Source organism: Emydura macquarii, unplaced genomic scaffold (assembly GCF_026122565.2).
Source record: "Emydura macquarii macquarii isolate MOO-44397 ecotype Brisbane River unplaced genomic scaffold, CSIRO-AGI_Emac_v2 contig_67, whole genome shotgun sequence".
Taxonomy (NCBI): domain Eukaryota; kingdom Metazoa; phylum Chordata; order Testudines; family Chelidae; genus Emydura; species Emydura macquarii.
The window spans coordinates 1,729,394-1,748,689 of NW_027130204.1; the positions used below are offsets into that span (position 1 = coordinate 1,729,394).

Genomic DNA, 19,296 nt, shown 5'->3' on the forward strand with positions numbered 1-19,296 from the left:
GGACAGTACAAGAAACTCTGCAGTAGATTGTTATAGGAATAGCCTCCCTCCAAGAAAGGTTTCCTCCTGACCCCCCAGTTGGCTTCTGCCCTGAAGCAGAAGGGTTTATATTTAAGCTAGTCAACATTGGTTTGGATTTCATAATTTCAGTGAAAAATGTTGAGTTTTTTCATCATTTCCTCAGATTTTGACCCTTTCCTGTTTATATCGCTACCAAAACTGGGGGTGGGGGGGCAGTTCTTACTGCTTTGGAGTTTTGTAAATAGTTCTCTCTCATTCTAAATCCACAGTAAGTGTGAAATCTGCTGATGGATAGTGCAAAAGGGTAATTAGGACTTAGTGATTACCAGACATCCGTGCATGAATTTATCTGCAGCCTAGAGTTGAAGGAAGTGGTAGAAATGAGCAAGTGAAGGTATGTGATAAAGGAAACAGATAATTCTTCTGAAGTAAGGCGTAAACATTGTCAAGAGTTGTTAAGTAGCCAGACAGAGGAGTCCTGCTTACCTCAAAGTGAGCAGAAAATCGGTGTCTTCAGCTTCTTCAAGATCAATTGAGCCACTGAATGAAACTTTGCTCGTTGAAGTGGAAGAGCAATACAATATATACAATACTCTATCCAAGCTGCTGCAGATACCCATCAGAGAATACAGAAAAAAAATGTACATGGCAAAGAAGTTTTAGCCATCCTTTCAACTTCTTATTTTCACTGTCTGAGCAAACTTGTCCTATTTTCACTTCTCAGGTGCAGATATCTTACCAGGCTGACATCTAAGCTCAGTACACTATTTAAACCCAGCTGAGAAAGATGTAAACCTAACAGTCAAAACACGATATCAAGAACGTTTCACAGCCGCTACCAACTTCATTATTTATTATCTGAAAGACAACAGTGCCGAAGGACCACAGCCGAGACCAGGACTCCATTGTGCTAGGTGATATACAGACACAAAATAAGAGACAGCCCCTGCCCTGAAGAGTTTACAATCTAAACAGATCGGAGAAAAGGTGGGGTAAGGGATGTAATGTGTGATTAGAGTGATCAGTGGGGTGGTTTGCAAGTGTCATTTTAGTGCCATGATTTTTTGGCAGCTCTTTTTTAAATGGGGACGGACAGACAGGGTTTTGTTGGGTGGAAGTTAGCTAAAACAGACACCAAGAAAGGGAGGGTACTATAGGGTGAAAGGGGAGGGAGGGAGGGAAGCATGGAGGGTAGAAGGAGTGAAGAGACTGAAGGAAGGCATTGAAGCTAATACTCAGCCAATCAGGAGAGGGGGAAGAATGTCGACAGAAAAACTAGTTCACCCCCGATGACATCAGCAGCCCCTGCACTTTGCACCCACTCTTCTCTGCTCCTGCTGACTGAATTTCTGGGGGACAGTTTCTTCCTTCCCTGAGATCACATGGCTTAGAAGAGGAGAGGGAGGGAGCCTGTAATTGGTTGAATCAATTTGAAAGAGGATTGATGGCCCAGTTTCCCACTGACACTCGGAACACTCAGGGAGACTAGAAATAAGTTTCAGACTTCAAATAAGGTGAACTTTCTTACTGCAAGGGTAATTAACCACCAGAATGACTCATTTAGGGACAAGGTAGATTCTCCCTCACTTGAAGGCTTTAAATCAAGATGGGATCTTTTTCTGAAACACGCTGTCTAGCTCAACCTCAAGATATGGGCTGGCTGCAGGAACCCCTGGGTAATATTCTATGGTCTATAGGATGCAGGAGGTCAGAAGATGATCAGAGTGGTCCTTAAAGTTCCCACATCTCTGAAGTTTGTCACTAATTTGAAGCTAGATACAAATGTAAGTTTCCAGTGAACAGGCAGAGAACTTCAATCAAAACATGACACATGCTTTCCACAACAAGGGACTCTCTGTAAAGAAATTATATTTACAAAAGCAACTGCAGGTGGTTTCACAGATTACAAGCTATTGGTGTTTCTTGCAGTCTCGGCAGAAATCTGGTTTGATTTAATTAAAGAACTAGAACCCCACACAAAGCTAAAAAGCCTCTCAGAGAAACTGTGGAACCTTTCCATTACTTAGCCAACATGCCTAAGGTCAGAGGATGCCCAGAACCAAAGGAAAAGCTGAAAGATGGCTAATAGAAAGTAATTCTGAGTTCTTCCTTCTCTTCTAGCATTTCCATTGTCGTCGTCTAGACTGACCTCCTGCATGCCACAGGCCCTAGGTCGTCCCTGACTTAATTTCTGTCTGAACTAGCACCTCTCCTTTAGGGAAAAACCCCATCCAATCTTGATTAAAATATTTCCAGGTAAGGAGAATCCCTCGCAACCCTTGGCAAGCTGTTCCAATTGGAGATCCAGATTTCTACCTCAAACCTGCTGTGTCCCCCCACTTCATTGCACCAAAGTGGTGGAAGTAAGTTTATGAAACAGAGGATGACTGGGTCTCAGAACTGTCATTTTTCTCTCTTTTTATTAAGACCTGCACCTCAGTCCTGCAGTGCGGCATCAGTAAGACCAGTTTTTAGTACATTCAGATCGACTTGATCAATGATCATTTATGATGAATGCTCTTCAACCTGGGGCTTATAAGCAGGTATAGGAGGGCATGACCACTTTCCCTTTTCTTTATGGCTAAACGGGAGGGGTCCCTAATACTTCTCTATTGTACCATGGGGGCATGGTATGGACAAGGCCAGGAACCACAGGGCTGGGAGACCTCTTCTCGGGTGACCAGATGTCCCAATATTGGGAGCTTTGTCTTATATAGGCAACCATCCCACCACTGGCCCCCAAAAAGTGTCCTAATATTTCACACTTGCTATCTGGTCACCCTACCTCAGGCGTGTATTCTAGCCCCTGCTCTGCTAATGAGTTGCTGTGATGCCTTGGGCAAGTTGCTTGAGTTCCCTGTGGCAAGAGGCAATCACTGTTCTACTTACCTACCTCACAGGAGGCTTATGAGGCTTAATAAATGGCTAACAGGCACTTGTAGAGCCTCTGCTGATGGTTCCTCTGTAAGAGGAAGGAGTTGTCACACGCAGCCAGGACTAGGCAGAAGGGAAGGGCAGAGGCGCCTCAGAACAGTGCTAACTTTAGTGCATAAAAAAGGCTAGTTTGCATTTTGTTTCACCCTCAGGTTGTTGTGAAGGCCAAGACCATAGCAGGGATCAAAAAAAGAACTAGACAAGTTCCAGGAGGATTAGCCAGGATGGTCAGAGCTGAAGCCCCGTGCTCTGGGTGTCCCAGGCCTCTGACTGCCAGATGCTGGGACTGGACGACGGGCTGAATCACTTAATTGCCCTGCTCTGTTCATTCCCTTTGAAGCAGCTGGCAGTGGCCACTGAGAGAAGACAGGATCCTGGGATAGATGGACCATTGGTCTGACCCAGTCTGGCCACTCTGATGTCCTTATGAAAACTAGAGGCACCATTGCCGCTCTTTCCCATGGGGATAACTGAGGAGCAGATGGGAGGGACTGTAGCCTTGGGCAAGTCCAGGGAACGCTAACAGTCACAGCCATTATTTCTCTCACAGTAGCACCCAGAAGCCCCAAGCAAAATTGGGGCCTCATTGTGTGAGGTGCTGTATGTGTGTACACACTCACACTCTCTCTCTCTTTCTCCCTCCCTCCCTCCCCTGAACAGATAAGAAAAAGCACAGGAGAAAACTCTGTGATCCCCATTCTACAGAAGGGAAACTGAGGCACAGTGACTAGCCCAAGGTCCCACAGGAAGTCTGGGGCAGAGCTGAAAACTGGATCCAGGTCTCTCATAGCTCACTTGGATGCTCTTTCTCCAGGTGGTTATTCATCTAGAGATGCTCAGAGTGGTCTTGCTGAGAAAAGGTGCACCCTAGGTCACTGCAGCACGTTGGAGGCAGAAGAGTGGGGTGGTTAAAGGTGGGGGAGGTTGTGTGAGATTAAACTAGCTTAGATGGGCTACATCTTCTGCCATAAGCACTGTACTTTTAGCACTGTGTAGGATTAGAAAAACGTGCCTTTCAAAGGATCCTTTTAGATTTAAAGCAACACCCTCAAGGCCCTTCAGGGCAAGGATTGTGTCTAGTGTTTGTACAGCACTCAGCAAAATGGGGCCACAATGCCTCCTGGGATCTTGGCTGACACCATAATATCCAATATTTATTACTATATCTGTGTCTGAAGTTTGTTTATCTACTGATGGTGCATGTAATATCTAGGCTTGTTAGAACTGAGTGCGCAAAGGGAAAAAATCAGTTTTTTCCTTAAGTATTTAACAGTACTAGATACATAGTAAATGTTACCATTTCTCAAGTTTGCAAGTGTCTGTTCCACAGCAACAGGGAGAGAAAAGTTTTAAGAACTGGAAGATCTGACTGTAAAAGTCACAAAAATTGGCCAGGGAACTCGCAGGCAGATGGAAAACCTGAAACTCATTTTTTGAAACTGGCTAGATTGCTAGCTGATGATGTCCCTTTAACTTTATTATGGACCTATGGTTCCTGGTATCTTAAGAACACTACAGCTCGAAGGTGATCCTATACACCAGAGTGTGGACAAGTTTAAGCTATTGGTTTTTATCAACCGTGGCTGCTCCTGGGAACATGAGATCACAGAACTGGTCTACCACATCAGTCTGGGACCCTGCTTCTGCCAATAAACAATATCCAGTGCTTCAGAAGAAAGAGAGCTCACCATCCCTGATGCTCACAGCCACCTGTGTACTGCTATAGGGGTGGACAGAATTTCTTCCTGAGCCCTGTGGCAAGCAGCTGACACGCTGAAGCCTGAGCTTTGAGAGCTTTTATTTTTCAGCATCCACAACTGCAGACAGTACTCATCCTCTGGTAGCACACGCGCCATGTGAGGCACTTGTCCATACAGACAAGACACAGCAGAAATTACAATCCAAGACACATAGCATACAAAGAGGAGGAAGACAATCCCGAGATACAAGAGGGTATAATAGGTTTTTAAACATTTGCACCTATTGGCTATCCCTGACTGCTACTTCACCTACCCATTAGTTGCTGGTTAATTTCCTCTTGGCTTTAAAGTGGGTTCCACGGAGAGATCTGAAGGAGAGCGCAGCACAGGCATTCCATGAACGAAAAGGGGCAGCATCCAGAGAGACGGCTGCAAGAGATGCAGATAGGTGGGCAGTTTAGCGAGCACTGGTCAAATTAGCCACTGACATGATGTCCTGGGCTAGTGAATGACAGAGACAGGCTACAGTCTCAGGATGTACCATTCCTCTTTATTTGCCTGTCATGCATCCATCAACCGCCTCCTTGCTCTCGTATGTTGCAACATCATCAAGAGGGGAGTCTGAGCAGCACACACTTTGCCCATCCTCATCTTACGTCTGTCAGTCAAGACCCCCCTGGCCCTTGTCCGCCTGGCAAACCACTGCTCAGTGAGTGATCTCTGCAAGGCTAAGCTATCCACACACCTATTGCTGGAGCTTGGCAGCAAGGTCCTAAGAACTGAGCCCAGGGGGCTGAAATGGGGCAGGAAGATGGATCAGTGACATGATCTCTTCCTTACAGAGAAGTTGGCTGGGAAACACTGACCAAAGGGAAAGATTTCATGAAGCAGCTATTCCCTGAAAGTTTTTTTGGGCAAGCAGAAGTAAGCCTGTGCGCCCCTTCACAGCCACTCAATGTACGCCTCACCTGGGCAATGAAGGTGCTCTAGAACAACACTAGCACTCCCCATTGCATGCCTCAAGGCTGCTTTGCTGTGGAATATGTGGCACTGTGATAGCCAAGTTGGCTGCTTCCATTGTTCGCGGGATATTTTTCCTCCCTTCTCACATTCTCCTAACAAAGATTCTGATTAATGATCGCTCATTCCTAATTGTCAAATTTCTTTTCCTTCATCCTGTGTCTAATCACCAGTGACAGAAGCCATTACGCAAATGAGAGCAGACGACTTCCCACAACTGTTCTCGTTGGTAAAAGCCTTGTAATTTAAAGCTCTGATTTGTAGAGGAAAGCTGCGTTTCCCCAAGGCGTCCGGGCATCTGTTCCACTTACACTCCAAGAGCCTCCACTTCCGTCCCTCCCCCGCCAATTAATCCTCCGCTCGCAACAAATATTTGACTTGCAAGGCAGTAATTAGAACTTACTTTGCATGAGTTCACTGCCGGGAGAGCTTCGCCTTCTTCTTCCTCGGCTCGCTCATCTCAGTACCCATCCCATGCAGCAGCAGGACAGAACAATGCACGATGGAGGTGGTGACCTCTCGCCCCCTCAGAGGGAAATTTCCCGCTGACCTCAAACCTCCCAAGACACATGGTAGTAAAAGCCAAGCTCTCCAACTGGAGGGAAGTGAGCTCTGATAGCTATCGAAATGCACCAGGCACCTCCTTACAAAAAGGAGATGAGAGGAGGCAGAGTGGGGAGCAGAGATGGAGGAATACAAGATGAAGACTTAAAGAAAGCCCTGTGGAAGGAGGGAAAAAACAGTGTTTCCTACCTCACATGATGGTTGTGAGGCTTAATAAATGGCTCAGGGCAACACACATCTTTGAAACAGAAGACTGCAGCCAAGGGAGCTGGGAAAGCTGCGATCCTGGACTGCATACCATGTCTTGAAAGCCGACTGACTAACCATCCTGCTCCCGCGATGCCCTTTAATGCAGCCAGCCACAGGGCAGTTCACCTGTATGAATCCAGCAGCAACCTGCCACTTTTTCTACAGGTCACTCATCGGCCATGAAAACAAATGCAGCCTGGAATCCCATGGCTAAGAGGCCTTCTTCCTCCCTAGGAGAATTTGCCTTCAAAAGAATGGGGGGGGGGGGGTGTTTGGGAGGAGGGTGGAAGGGAGAAGAGGGCATGAAGACAAAGAAATGGAAACAGGAGCTAGAGAAGAGAAAGAGCAAACCAGAGAAAGACCCAAAGAGGATGTAAATTAAACACACGAGTCAGATCTGGGGTGTTTTTCTCAGAGTTCTGACACATTCACTTCACCTCTGGGCCTCAGTTTCCCCATCTGGAAAAAATGGACTAATTCCTCTTTCCTACGTCTGCTGAGTTTCTTGTTTGTAAGGTGCTTTGTGTTCAAGGGATGCAAGTGGCCATGGAAGGGCAAGTGACTAGACATTTCTGAGCTGTGGCCTGTCCTCAAGGTCAGTTACTCACATAAAAGGCATGCAAATGGCACAGGCACTAGACAGGGGTGCTGCAGGCACTCACACACAGACACTAGGAGAGGATCAAGCCAGGCACTCACACACATACCCATAACCTGACTGCACCATGTTGAAGCTTCTCAGACCCTGAGTAACCCACTGCCAGTACCTCTGTCCACCCAGCTGCCAATCACACCTCACCCTACTACCCCTTTCCCCAAAAACCTCCCTCCACTCCCACCACCACATATTTGCCCAGTTTCCTCTCATTCAGAGATGCTAGGAGACATGAGAGCAACCACACACTCACTGTCCCCATTTGGCAGTTTCGTTTTACAGGTTAAACACAAACATACAATCGGCATATCGAGTTAGGGAAGTCCCCAAAGACTCCTTGATGACAAAGCCCGATCTTGCCCAGCCAGCTGGTCCCCAGATCACTACACCTCCACAAGAGTTATCTAAATCAATTCCCACCCACTAATGTTTTGCAGAAGGGTGACTAACACGACAGTTCATAATGAACTACTTGGCCTGTATGCACTAATTTCCTGGAAGTATAAGACACATGGCAACATCCATAGGTGTTGAGACACACCTGAAGCATGTGCAGGCAAGCTCCCCCAGACAAATCCTGCCCTGGACCTCCAGGTGCAGATCTGTTGCTTACCAAATAAACTGAAGAACTGGATGAATGCGCAATTGGGATGGCTCAGGGAACTGATAATGGGCCATGCAGCTTTTCATCTCTACGCGGAGGCTCCATCTGCAGTGCATGCAGGCACTGAGTCATGACTACCTGACAGTGACTGGATGGTCTTTGCGAAAAGTTCTCATTCTTCTTGCCAAAGGACAAGAGTCCATATTGAAGGCCGTAAATCAAAGGGGACTCCATGCTGCTTCCCACAGGAGTCCAGATTAGACGCCTCCCTTGGGATGTTCTCCTTCAGGGAGCAGCACTCAGAGAATAAAAGCCACACAATTCTGTTGTTCAACATTGGTTGTATTTAAGAACTATACTTCAGAAGGTACCATGTGTTTCTCTCTCTCACTCACTCACTCTCACACACACACATACACACACACAACTTCCCGAGACCATGGCAGGGGCACTGAAAGCACAAGGTGAAAGTGGGGAATAAAAAAGAGTCCATCAGTGCATTGTAAACTGAGCTTTCATGCCAGTCAAGTGCAGCAAAAAAACTGTTCTGACACTTCAAAGTTAGACCTTTGGCAAATAAAGAAAAAAGGATCCCAAGATTCCATATGTACCATCCTCTCCCTTCATGAGCCCCCTGGAACTCCCAGCCTGGGCTTCAGGAGCTGGTGGTGACCAACGAGCCGCTCATCACACTGGCTGAGACTGTTGTGCCCAACAGTGGCACACAGGTGGAATTCCAGCTGAGCGTCTTCCAACCCAGGGCAGAGAGACTTCACACCAGCAACTCTTGGGAAGGCTTCACTTCCAGCCAGTGGCAGAAGAGGGTCCTTCCTTCCTCCCTCCCCAAGGCTGAGCATTGACATGCATCCAGCTGAGTGACCTTCTTTCCAATCTAGACAGTGCTCTGAAAAGGAAGTTTGTCTCCTGCTGCCCTCTTGTGACCTTGGTTACGTACTAAATCAGGGACACAGGGGTGTTTGGTAACAAGACTCCTGCTTTGTCCTATAGCACCTCTCTTGATATCACACCCACAAACAGCAATGGTCATCAGACAGACACTGAAACGCCATCCAGATGCTGTCTGACAACTCAGTTTTGCCGAGTCTTTCTTCTGTTCCTGAATAAGAGAAGTTCACAGTAAATGGTACAAGAGTCATCCCAGCACAAGATGGGACGTGGCAAGCCATGGATATAATGCTGTTTCCCCAGCAACATCTCCTCCCTGGGCTACACACTTCACAGAAACCCACATATCACAATCGGCCCTAAATAGTAAAGGAGACAAAACACTAGGAAACAGTGAAAGGAACAACCTTCACTGGTCAGGCAGATGAACTAGGTGGAACCCAAGTCAGCTTCTCTAATCTCTATGATCAGTTACAACCATGTTCACTATACAAGTTTCCCTTCCACTAAGGCAAGGCTCCATGTGAGTTTGGAAGCCTCTGCAGGGAAAGGACTAGGAAGGCAAGCCAGGTTTTCAAGGTGAGCACCAGGACTCTAAAAGGAAGTTCTGCTGCTCCTGTACCTTCTCCTTTCATTCTGAAAACTACTGTGTCAAATCTGAGAACACAAAGGATTCAAACAAAATAAACATAGGTATGAAACAGAAAATCTCCCCGTCTCTCCCATGTGACTGTACAAGGAGGGGAGCAACACAACAGCATGGATTACACTGGCAGAATGGGAGCCTTACAACATAACACACAGAGTTCATCAGTAAAGGGCACTTTCTGTGTTTGTCCAGGAAGGCGGCACCCCCTGGTGGAGTAAAGGGAAGCTGTGAGTGTCTGATTTTAACTGGGCATTCATCAGTCTCAGTTCAGGGCCCCAGATCAATTTTCATGTGGTTTCATCATGAGAGACTTGGTGAGTGCCCTAGTATCTCTGTATCACCCACACCATGCTACATCCACTTCTAACCATACTGCAGCTTTAGAGAAGAGAGAGCTCAAAGAGCTCTGTTGGGAACAGGAGAGAGGACGTGCCCCGTGACAGGCAGGACTCAAAAAAAGGGTGGCATTGTGTGCACACACTATATGGATTCAACGTGATCACCGTACTTGGTACCAAGCTCCCAATAACCTGAGCACAGCTTCTTGGGGGGTTGCAAACCATCTGTCCAGTTTCTCCTCACACAAGTCATCACTTGCTCGTTCCCGCTGTCCGAAGGCGCCAGGACCCAGCCAGCACAACAGAATCATGGAACCTAAGGCTTCATCCAGACAGACTGTCCCAGGTTTCAGGGGCACGACGTCCACTGCCAGCACCATCACAGAAACCCAGCCACTGGGCCTGAGGAAACACCACCACTCCTAGCTCCCTTTCAAACTGTTTTTTTCAACACTTTAAATTAAAAACTAGAAGGAAAGCATTTGCGTGCCAGACACCACACTCCTCGTCTGGGCAGACAGGGGAAACACACACTTCTTGGAAGCAGGATTCTTGCTCACTAAGTGCAGATTCTTTCTTGGGAGATTCAGTTGAATGACAGTGAGGGAAGGAGGCGGGCTAATGGTTTTGCAGTTCCAGTAGTCCCCTTAATTGTTGTGGAGCGGGACAGGGATGGGCCAGCAGCCCATCAGTCTTAAGTGCTGCGTGCAATACTAGCGCTCAGTATCTTCCATTACTCATGAACGAAGCAGCTCCACCGTCAGTCACCCAGGTGGCAAGGGACTAGTCATACCGACCCTTAATCATCATGTTCAACAGGGGACCCACCTGTTCAAGGCAAAAACAGATTGTTAGCCCTGGCAACTGCATGACAATGAGGGCTGCACAGCCTGCAGCCTTACTACCTCAGGCTGTTATCTCATCAGTTCCCACAAGCTAAGCTGGGCCAAGCCAGGCCAGAGAAGGAGATCTCAGAGGAACATAGGTCAGGAAGAAGCGGAGCTGGTTATCCAGGACGAATAGCCCATTCTGCCCAGTTAGTGCTGAACCAGTCTCCTGGTATGATGCCATCTTTCAAAAGAGATGTAAAACAAATCTTCATTGCTTATCGTTATTAAAGATCCCCTAGCATCTTCCACAAGAGTTAGCTGTGTTCTGGCCAGTAATGACTACTATCTACAAAAGAAAATTCCATCTGAAGTTTCAGCAGGATACAGTTTTCTTCACTTCCTGTTCTAATCTCGTGCCACACAGAACAAAGCTGCTCTATTTTGGAATGGAGAAAGGGCATTTCCTCTGTACCATCAGTACAGTACTCTAGGGTCACTTAAAATGACAAGCACTATAAAAAGGGAAGACAGTACTTGTCCCTCAATCCTAAGATTTGGCCTGCAGTGGAGGCTACTCCTATTCCTGCCTGTGAAGAGTCAGAGAAGGACCCTCTCATCATGCTTAAGTAATGAAAAGCATTTTCCTTTGGATCATCCAGATAGCACACAAATCTGACACAGAACATTTGTTGATATTATACAGAGACTCAAGTGTTCGTGCACTAATCAGGGGTCCAGGACCAGTGCTTGGAAGGGTTTACTGGCCATCAGAACAGGTCTATTCAGCACTCAGTATTTCAACCTCCAGCAAAGAGATAGGAACACTCAAAACCAGATTCTGATTCCCACTTTAATCCACTGGGTCATGAGAGACCAGCTGGTATAAATCATATCAGAACTCATGTTGGGGGGGGGGAAGAATAAGCAGACTTATTCTGAATAAGGCGGTTCTGAGGTCAAATCTCTCTCAACCCAGGAGGGCTAGATAAAAATTGTGTATCCCATTGAAAAACCTATTATGGAACATTTATTTATCACTCTCACGGCTCCCGAAATATCACACCTTAATGTTGTCACTAGTCCCTCTGACCAGCATGCTTTTCTGCCAGTGTCTACAACCAAATATAGCACATCGTGGACAGCAGAAACTATTTTCCACTTTTTGCACTATGCCACAGGTTATACCAACCATCCTAAGCACTGTAATTTGAGGCCTTTTGTAGCCCCAAAGCACCATGATTGTAGAGGATGAAGAATTGCCACTAGTGCTGTGTCGCCCATCCCCATGCAGTCTCAGATGGTTTGCTGGGATCCAGAGTTCTGCAGTCCACACTTGGCCATTTCAAAGGCGGTGGCAGCATCTCTAGTTTTTATTTTACCTCTTGCGGGTTTCCCAGGGCCTCTCCCAGCATCTTCTCAATGTTCCTCATTATCGCCACTTTCTGATGAGCTTTTAAGGGATACTCAATTCTCTTTGGGGTGGGTGCACCCTGAAAGTAAAGAGAAAAAACACCTCATTGTGTCCTTACTGAAATGCCTCGGTCTTACCCCAATCTTAGCGGACAGCACCACTCACACGTAAGCACCCTGGCTATTCAATTCCAATGCCCCCATGCCGCCAAGGGAAGAAATCAGCTTTTTGGTAGTGACCAATCCTTATATACAAAATTAAGAACAGGTTAGATGAACACATCAGGGTTGGTCTAGGCATACTTAATCCTGCCTCAGCACAGGGGGCGTGAACTAGATGACCCCTTGAGGTCCCCTCCAGCCTGACATTTCAATGATTCACGCAGTGGAGTTCTGGACCATGCCTGGCAAAGTCTGACATCCTGTCTTTATGCCTGGGCACCACAGAGGCTTTGGGAATTCCACTGAAAAATGAGCTGCCACAGGAGTGCAGGTGGACATGTGCTTACCTTGTACCAGAAGTTCACAGTGATGGTGGTTCCGCCATTCAGCAGAGACTCAATGTGATGCCACCTGCATGCAAACCATACAAAATGGGAGAGCTACTACCAAAAGAATGAGATACACAGACAGAAGTGTTGGATTCAGCCCAGAGTGCAGGAGAGGAATCCTGGCATGTCGCTCAATGACCAACAAAACTCCCATAATCCCTTGCATAACGCCTCTTAGTTATTTAAACGTGTATTGCTATGGCACACATCACTGTAGTATCCGAACGCCTCACGCACATTAACAGATTTATCCTCAGCATTCAGAGGTAGCAGATATTACTTTCATTTCACAGATGGGGAATTGAGGCACAGAGTTGTTAAGACTTGTCCAAGATCTCTCTACAAATCTGCAGCTTGGTCAGAAATAGAGCTGAGCTCTCCTGAATCCCAGAGTAGTGCTTCAACCAAAAGACCACCCTTTCTGTCTAAATCTGTGCCAGCTGACTACACTCCTTCCCTCCTTCTCCCAGTTCATTGCATCCTCCTTACCAGTACATAGGGATGTAGAGCACATCACCCGGGCCTACCACTGTCTCATAGCCAACCACGTTCTGGAAATTGGGAAACTTCTCATAGTCAGGATTGTCAAAGTCCACCTAGCAAATCAAAACAGAGAAGGATGCAGCACTGATCAGCCAGAGGCAGGAAATTCAGACATGTACTCTGCTCAGACAGCAGCCTCTATTGCAGAGCCATCCTGTGCAGCAGTTACATTCCTATACAGCAGGGGTGGGGAACGTCCGGCCCGCGGGCCGAAATGATTTGGTCCAGCCCGTAGCGGGCCATATCAGGCCCGCGAAATGATTTGTTCTGGACCTGGCGGCGCGGGGGGGGGGGGGGAGGGAGGGGGCAGTGCCCGCTGCCGAAACCCCTGCCGCCGTTTGTCCCTTTTCGGCAGCGGGGGGACTTCGGCGGAGGGCACTGCCCCCCGCCCCCCACGGAACCCTGCCGCTGCCGTGAAACCGCGCCGCCACCGAATTCTCCCCCGCCGCCAGGGCCACCATCAGGCCCTTGACATAAAAAAGGTTCCCCACCCCTTCTACACAGTGTACCAGTCCCAGGTGCAGTGCATATTTCCACACCCACTTTCAACTCTTACAGCACAGCCCAAAACTCAGCTGCATTGAGCAGCTCTCTTGGAAGCTGAGTCTTGTTAAATCATTAAGAAAAAGAGGAGAGGAGGAAAAGGTACAAGTGAGAAAGCAATGTCCCTGCTATTTCCCCTGAGCAGAAAATGCTTAGTATTTAAAAAAAAAAAAAAAAAAAAAAACTTCTTTGGTCCAAAGCAAACAAAATAAGACTGGTACCATTCCAAAAGAGGTACGTTTTGTGGCTAACAAATGCCCCACTGTGATGGGGCACCTGCCCCTCACTGGGCCAGGAAAGGGTTAAGAGGGCCCTTGGAAAGGGAGCCAATTGGAAGGATCTGTGTGGCAGCCAATCAGGGCCCAGGAGGCCAGTAAATCAGAAACAACAGAGCAGAGTAAGGACAGTGTCTCCCAGGAGCTCAAAGGGGAAGGATGGTCAGCACCCTGGACAGAGCCATGACTGGCTGCTGGGACTCAGCAGAACTGAATGCCCTGAAACCAGGGCTGGGAAGATCCTGGGGCTGCAGGGAAGTGGCCCAGGGAAATCAATGGTGGAGCTGGGGGAGACACAATGAAAGGCTGCCACGCATAGCGTCGCTGGGCCAGGACCCAGAGTAGTAGGCAGGCCCGGGTCCCTCCCCCATCCCCGACTGCCAGAGACTGGTGGCAGAACTGCAGTGGCCACCATGGGAAGTGGCTTAGAACGGACTGCAGAATCCCCAGGAAGGTGGAGAGCACGGACTGTGATTCGAGCGGAGGGCAGAGTCATGAGAAGGAGGGTCGATCGGCGACAGGACTGAGCACGAGACACCGCAGAGAGAGGCATCTGCCTGGCTGAGGGCTGATTCCCCAGATAACCAGCAGGAGGCATCAAGGCAGGGAGTCGTACTGTGCTACAACCACTCAAACACCCAAAGCACAGTGAAAAAACACTTTGCATTTCTACAGCTGCACAAGCTACCTGCCAACATTCAGCTTCAAAACACCAGTGTAGTAGATAGATAGACGGGAAAACTGAGGCACTGAGACTGACATGTCCTATTGAGAGTCAGTGGCAGGGCTAGAGCTCTGTCTGCTCTAACCACTAAAATGTATTGCCCTCACAGTGACACTAAAGAAATCTAATTCATAACTTCAATGCACAGGAGAGTTCCATTTTCCAACACCACATTGATACCAAAGATAGTAGCCAGTGTGGGTGCTATAATGGCTCAGCACCAGGGTAGGCATTGATACACTGTACTAATCCTGGCATATCCCCCATGCATCGAGTGTTTTTCATGCATATGCTTTTCTTTTGGTGTGTAGCAGGGAATAGATCCAATTTACCATAGACCTTATTCTCACCTGGCTCTGCCTGTCACAGGGATGGTGCACAGGGTAAGGATAGAGGCACTCAAACTGATCTGGAGGGAACAGGATACACCGCTTGTAGCCCTTAATCTGAGCGAAGAAGTTCTGCTGCTCATCATAATGAGCTGGAGTCACATTGCCTGCACAAAGAAAGAGGCTGATACACTCACATATACTTTTAAGGCTAGGGCAAAGGAACAGGTTAGGCTTTGCTGGGGCAATAAACAAACAGCCTTACATGTATATAGAATTATATGAAGCAAAGGATCCTAAATCACTTTACAAACCAGGCATGACACCAGGGCTAGCAATTGCTAGAGTTAAGGTTACAGAACAGTTTCCATTTTAACCCCCCTTCTCAGTTGCGCCCAACTCTCACTTTTCAAGATGAGTTTTTCCAACTTGGTCTCAGCCTGAAGGTGGAAAGTAACATTTATGGGAAGTTTTATGAAAACCCTGTTCAGCTATTCGATTGCAAGAATGGGAAAGAACTTGTTTTAAAAAAAACCAACAACTTAAAAACCTTGATGTCTGGGGGAAGTAAGATGAAAATACAGCCTAGAAACACCCCTCTTTAAAAAGGACTTGAGGGGCTTACTTTGAAAAAAAATGTAGTGGTACACTTGCAAGCTTTGCTCACAAATTTCTCTCCACTCCCTGGAGATGCCAAATGACAATTTTCTCACAGTAGGTCTTCATATATGACTGTCCCTCCCCTTTCTCTGATACTCTGACCAGCAGTGAGACAGTTATTAAAAGAGGCGCTTTTGGTGCGGCTTCAGAGTTAATAAGCCCTTAAACCAAACCCTTCACAACATTCTAAACTATTGCTTCTGTAAATCCAGACATCACTGCATTGGTTTATATCTTCTAGTTATCTTAATGACCACAGTGGCTAGACTTAAAAATTAACTGAAACTGTAGATTCTGAACCACTAGATGGCAACCTCCGGAAACACATCCCATTTCACCACAGCAAACTGGCCCAATCCCTCCCCTTGGTGACTGACTGTCCTGATGAGAACTGGAATTCATTTGACTAGGATATGACCCTTTGAAAAGCACATGTGCAGTATTTTTGAAAGGTTACAGAAACACACAGCTAAAAAAGGCTGCGCTGCACATGGGTGAATAGCTTAGTTCACTGCATAGGGATAAATATAGCCAGAACTTGAACAAGCCATCAATTTCTGGGGATTTTAACATTGTACCCCAGGGAGATACAAGTGTGATGGCCAGCTGGAGTACATCCCATCCAGCATGTCTCAGAACTTTAAAGTTCATCTTCAAAATGTCAGGGTAGAGAAATATCAACCTTTCACTAAAATGCTCCGTATAAGGGAAATGAAGTCATGTGTATATTTTCCAGTACCTGAGTCCATATATCAGTCTCTAAATGTATTTGGGATTCCACTTGATGCTACTATTTTAGGAGTTACCTATTTCCAAGGTTCCCAGTGCCAGATATAATTTTGGAATATCAGATTTAAGTCTCCTTCAAGAGACAGCACCTCCCTGCAATATATTGCCCATTAACACTATACTGGGGCACTGGTTTAATACTGATTCAGAAAAGAATGTCTCTTACTAAGTTACCAACACCTCCTCCTGCAACATCTGGGCTTTCCTGGGTGGTCTCCCATACAAATATTGAACAGGCCTAACCCTGCTTAGATTGCAAGACTTTAAACTCTGATCTTCTCAGTTATACTGCAAGTCTGTGTTTGCAGTAACTCAAAGACATAAAAATAAGTTAGAGGACATTGTACTGAGTACCAAATCCAAAAGGCCTGAAGTGCCGAGCAAGATACAGATTCATCCCACACTGATATATTCCATGGGTGGCTATATCAACTGTTAGTTCAAAATACACTCCACAACTCCTGGCAGTATCACAGAGCTGACACTACAGGGAGTAATTAGACACGTAGAAATTTATCTTCAAGCAACCACAATCCAAAGGATACCCTCCTGAGCCTGTCTCTGTGTAATGCAAGTTAAAACCTGCATGTACCCCAGAAAGTTGTCTGTGCTGCTTCAGAGACACACTGCAGTCAAGTGGTAAGTTCAGCTGAAAGTGACCTCCCAAAGTTGAAATACACCAGGATTGGCCAAGTCACTCTCCTGCCCCTTCAGAATCAACGTTGGTTGCTTACCTTCCATGCCGATAAGCAGTAAATTGGAAGTTAGTTGCCCCCAGCCACGCTTCCCCTGCTGCTTGTTAATCCAGTTCCAGTTAAAACCCAAGAAATCCACCACAATCTTCCTTCCAACTGTGTCATTCAGGGTCTGCTGCAGATACAACCTGTATTTCCCAGGGGAAAAATGGGTGTTAAGCATCTATCTGGATACATAGGCATCTCCTAATCCACCCTTAGAGAGATGCCTTTCCCTGCTCCTGCATATACGTACACACCCTCCACACTAACAGAAAGACAGATTTTGTGCATGTGGAGCATTTGAAGAGAAGACCAGTAATCAACCTCAGAAACAGCCTGAAGAATTACATCCCCATCGAGCTCTCTGTGCAAAAGAGGGAGACCTAGTTCTTTCAGAAATTCTAGTGTCACCAACCACAGTGGCAAAGAAAACCACAAGAAATGTAAGTGTCTGTGGAAAGGAAAAGTTCCAAAAAGCAAAGGCTCAAACGTCAGCAGCAGAATTTCCCACCATAGGAGGAAATTACTGTTCGATCTCAATTATATTGAATCCATTCAGTAAGGATTCGGGGATGAGTGGGGCTTTGAAGTAACCCAAAACCAATTCTGAGATCTCAAAGGAATGGCTAGAAGAAATCCCAACCAGCAAGCGCAGCAGGAGTGAAGCTTAAACCCAATTCATCATCAAATGAACTATTGTAAAAAGTCAAGCAAAGTTAATCAATACCCCCCAGATTAACTATTCCACTTAAATTAAGTCACTAACCATAAGAGAGGCCTCTCTGATTAACAACTGCTGTGGGCAGAATGTCTGTGAGGGAATATAGCACATCAATCTCAGATCTCTCAGCTGGCCAGGCACCAAGGTGCCTTTAGTTGTAGGGGACCAACCAAGCAAAGCCTCAGTCACTGCAATCTCAGCAATGCATGCATTAGCCACCCTACATCCATATTCACCAGCAAAGGCTGCTTAAGTTCTGTGATGGGTTCTGACACACCATCTGAATGGGAAAAAACCAGAGGGGGAATAGAATGGCTCTAGAGACTGGTAATGGTATAGAGGCATTGGGCAGCATACAGCTGGTTCAAATTTGGCCATGGTTAATAGCATCCAAAAGTTCCAACATCCAATGGCTGCCTAGTGGCCTGTTGAAAGCATTTTGCACCAGCACTGCATTCCCACCAAATAAAGTGAAAGTCCAATCAGGCAAACCCTGAAAAATTCTGTAATAAACGTAGACAGACGTATCTGAAACACTTAACAAGTGAATGATCAACTCTAGGACACCTGAGAACACCACCCTCCTCAAACACTAAATCTGAGGAGGAGATATCATAGTGAAGGTGAAAAAAAACAGGTCCCAGTGCTCTCTCAAATCATGTACAATGCCTAAACCTCAACCCATCACCCAATTAAACTTGTGCAACTGGAGAGCTTTCCAAGTATCACCTACCTCTCACTGCTTCCTTGCTGCTGTATTTCCTGGAGTCTCTCCACAAACTCATTGAACTTCATCTCTTCCCTGTTCGACCTGGGTTTGAAATTCTTGAAATTGGCCATTTTTTTCTCATCATAGTACAAAAACTTGTATGTGCTAGCGCTATACACTGAGAAGTCCCCACTGCCAATGTTTTCCTGAAGGTAGTCCAGGTCCCACTTCAGGGCGGGATACACCAAGTTTGTGTCTGTCAGCACCACTGGCTCCTGTACAGGAAAAGAAAGCATTCATGGATTTCTGGAGAAACTAAGACATAAGTAACTCAGTACCACAACCATACAGTTCCCTTCTGAAGCAGTAGTAAAGGAGAGGAGGAAAATCAGGCAATAGGCTTCTGGGAAGGAGGAATAGTGTCCCAAATAAACAGACTCTCAAAATGCAAGAAGAATTAGGAACTAGCCACCACTTTCTCATGACAAGCTCACAAAAGGAGTGCCAGCCAGATGGCACCAATCAACTCTATAAACCAGACAAAGAAGCATCACAGGGAATGATACAGGAATGACCATATTGGATTATAGCACGTGGATTTCTAGTCCAATGTCCTGACTTGGACAGCAATTAGTATTAGATGTAAGACACCCCCTTAATACATAGAGTATGAGACAGGATATGAATACTCCACCCTGCCATATAGTGGTCTTAAGTTTGATTCCTGGATTGGTGGGTCTAGGAATTATGCTGAAGCATAGTGCTCTGCTCCAGGGAAAGTAGGTAGAAATATTTGTATTGATCCTTAGGATCCCCTTTAATAAGTTAAGAAGCA

The 19,296-nt window shown here is 46.5% G+C and overlaps 1 protein-coding gene across 3 annotated transcripts in view; it reads right to left on the reverse strand.

Moving 5' to 3' along the window:
* The window catches only part of HIF1AN (hypoxia inducible factor 1 subunit alpha inhibitor), a 38,539-nt gene that overhangs the window by 17,238 nt on the left and 2,005 nt on the right, over window positions 1-19,296 (reverse strand). For 2 of the 3 annotated variants that reach the window (XM_067537379.1, XM_067537360.1), the window contains exons 2-7: window positions 18,486-18,736; window positions 17,029-17,177; window positions 14,867-15,012; window positions 12,921-13,027; window positions 12,390-12,453; window positions 11,850-11,960 (exon numbers count right to left, since the gene is read on the reverse strand). In XM_067537379.1, the coding sequence (XP_067393480.1) occupies window positions 11,850-11,960; window positions 12,390-12,453; window positions 12,921-13,027; window positions 14,867-15,012; window positions 17,029-17,177; window positions 18,486-18,736 (828 nt within the window). Of the gene's footprint in view, window positions 1-8,068; window positions 10,469-11,849; window positions 11,961-12,389; window positions 12,454-12,920; window positions 13,028-14,866; window positions 15,013-17,028; window positions 17,178-18,485; window positions 18,737-19,296 lie in introns of those variants that run through there. The other variant, XM_067537371.1, reaches the window with a different exon arrangement.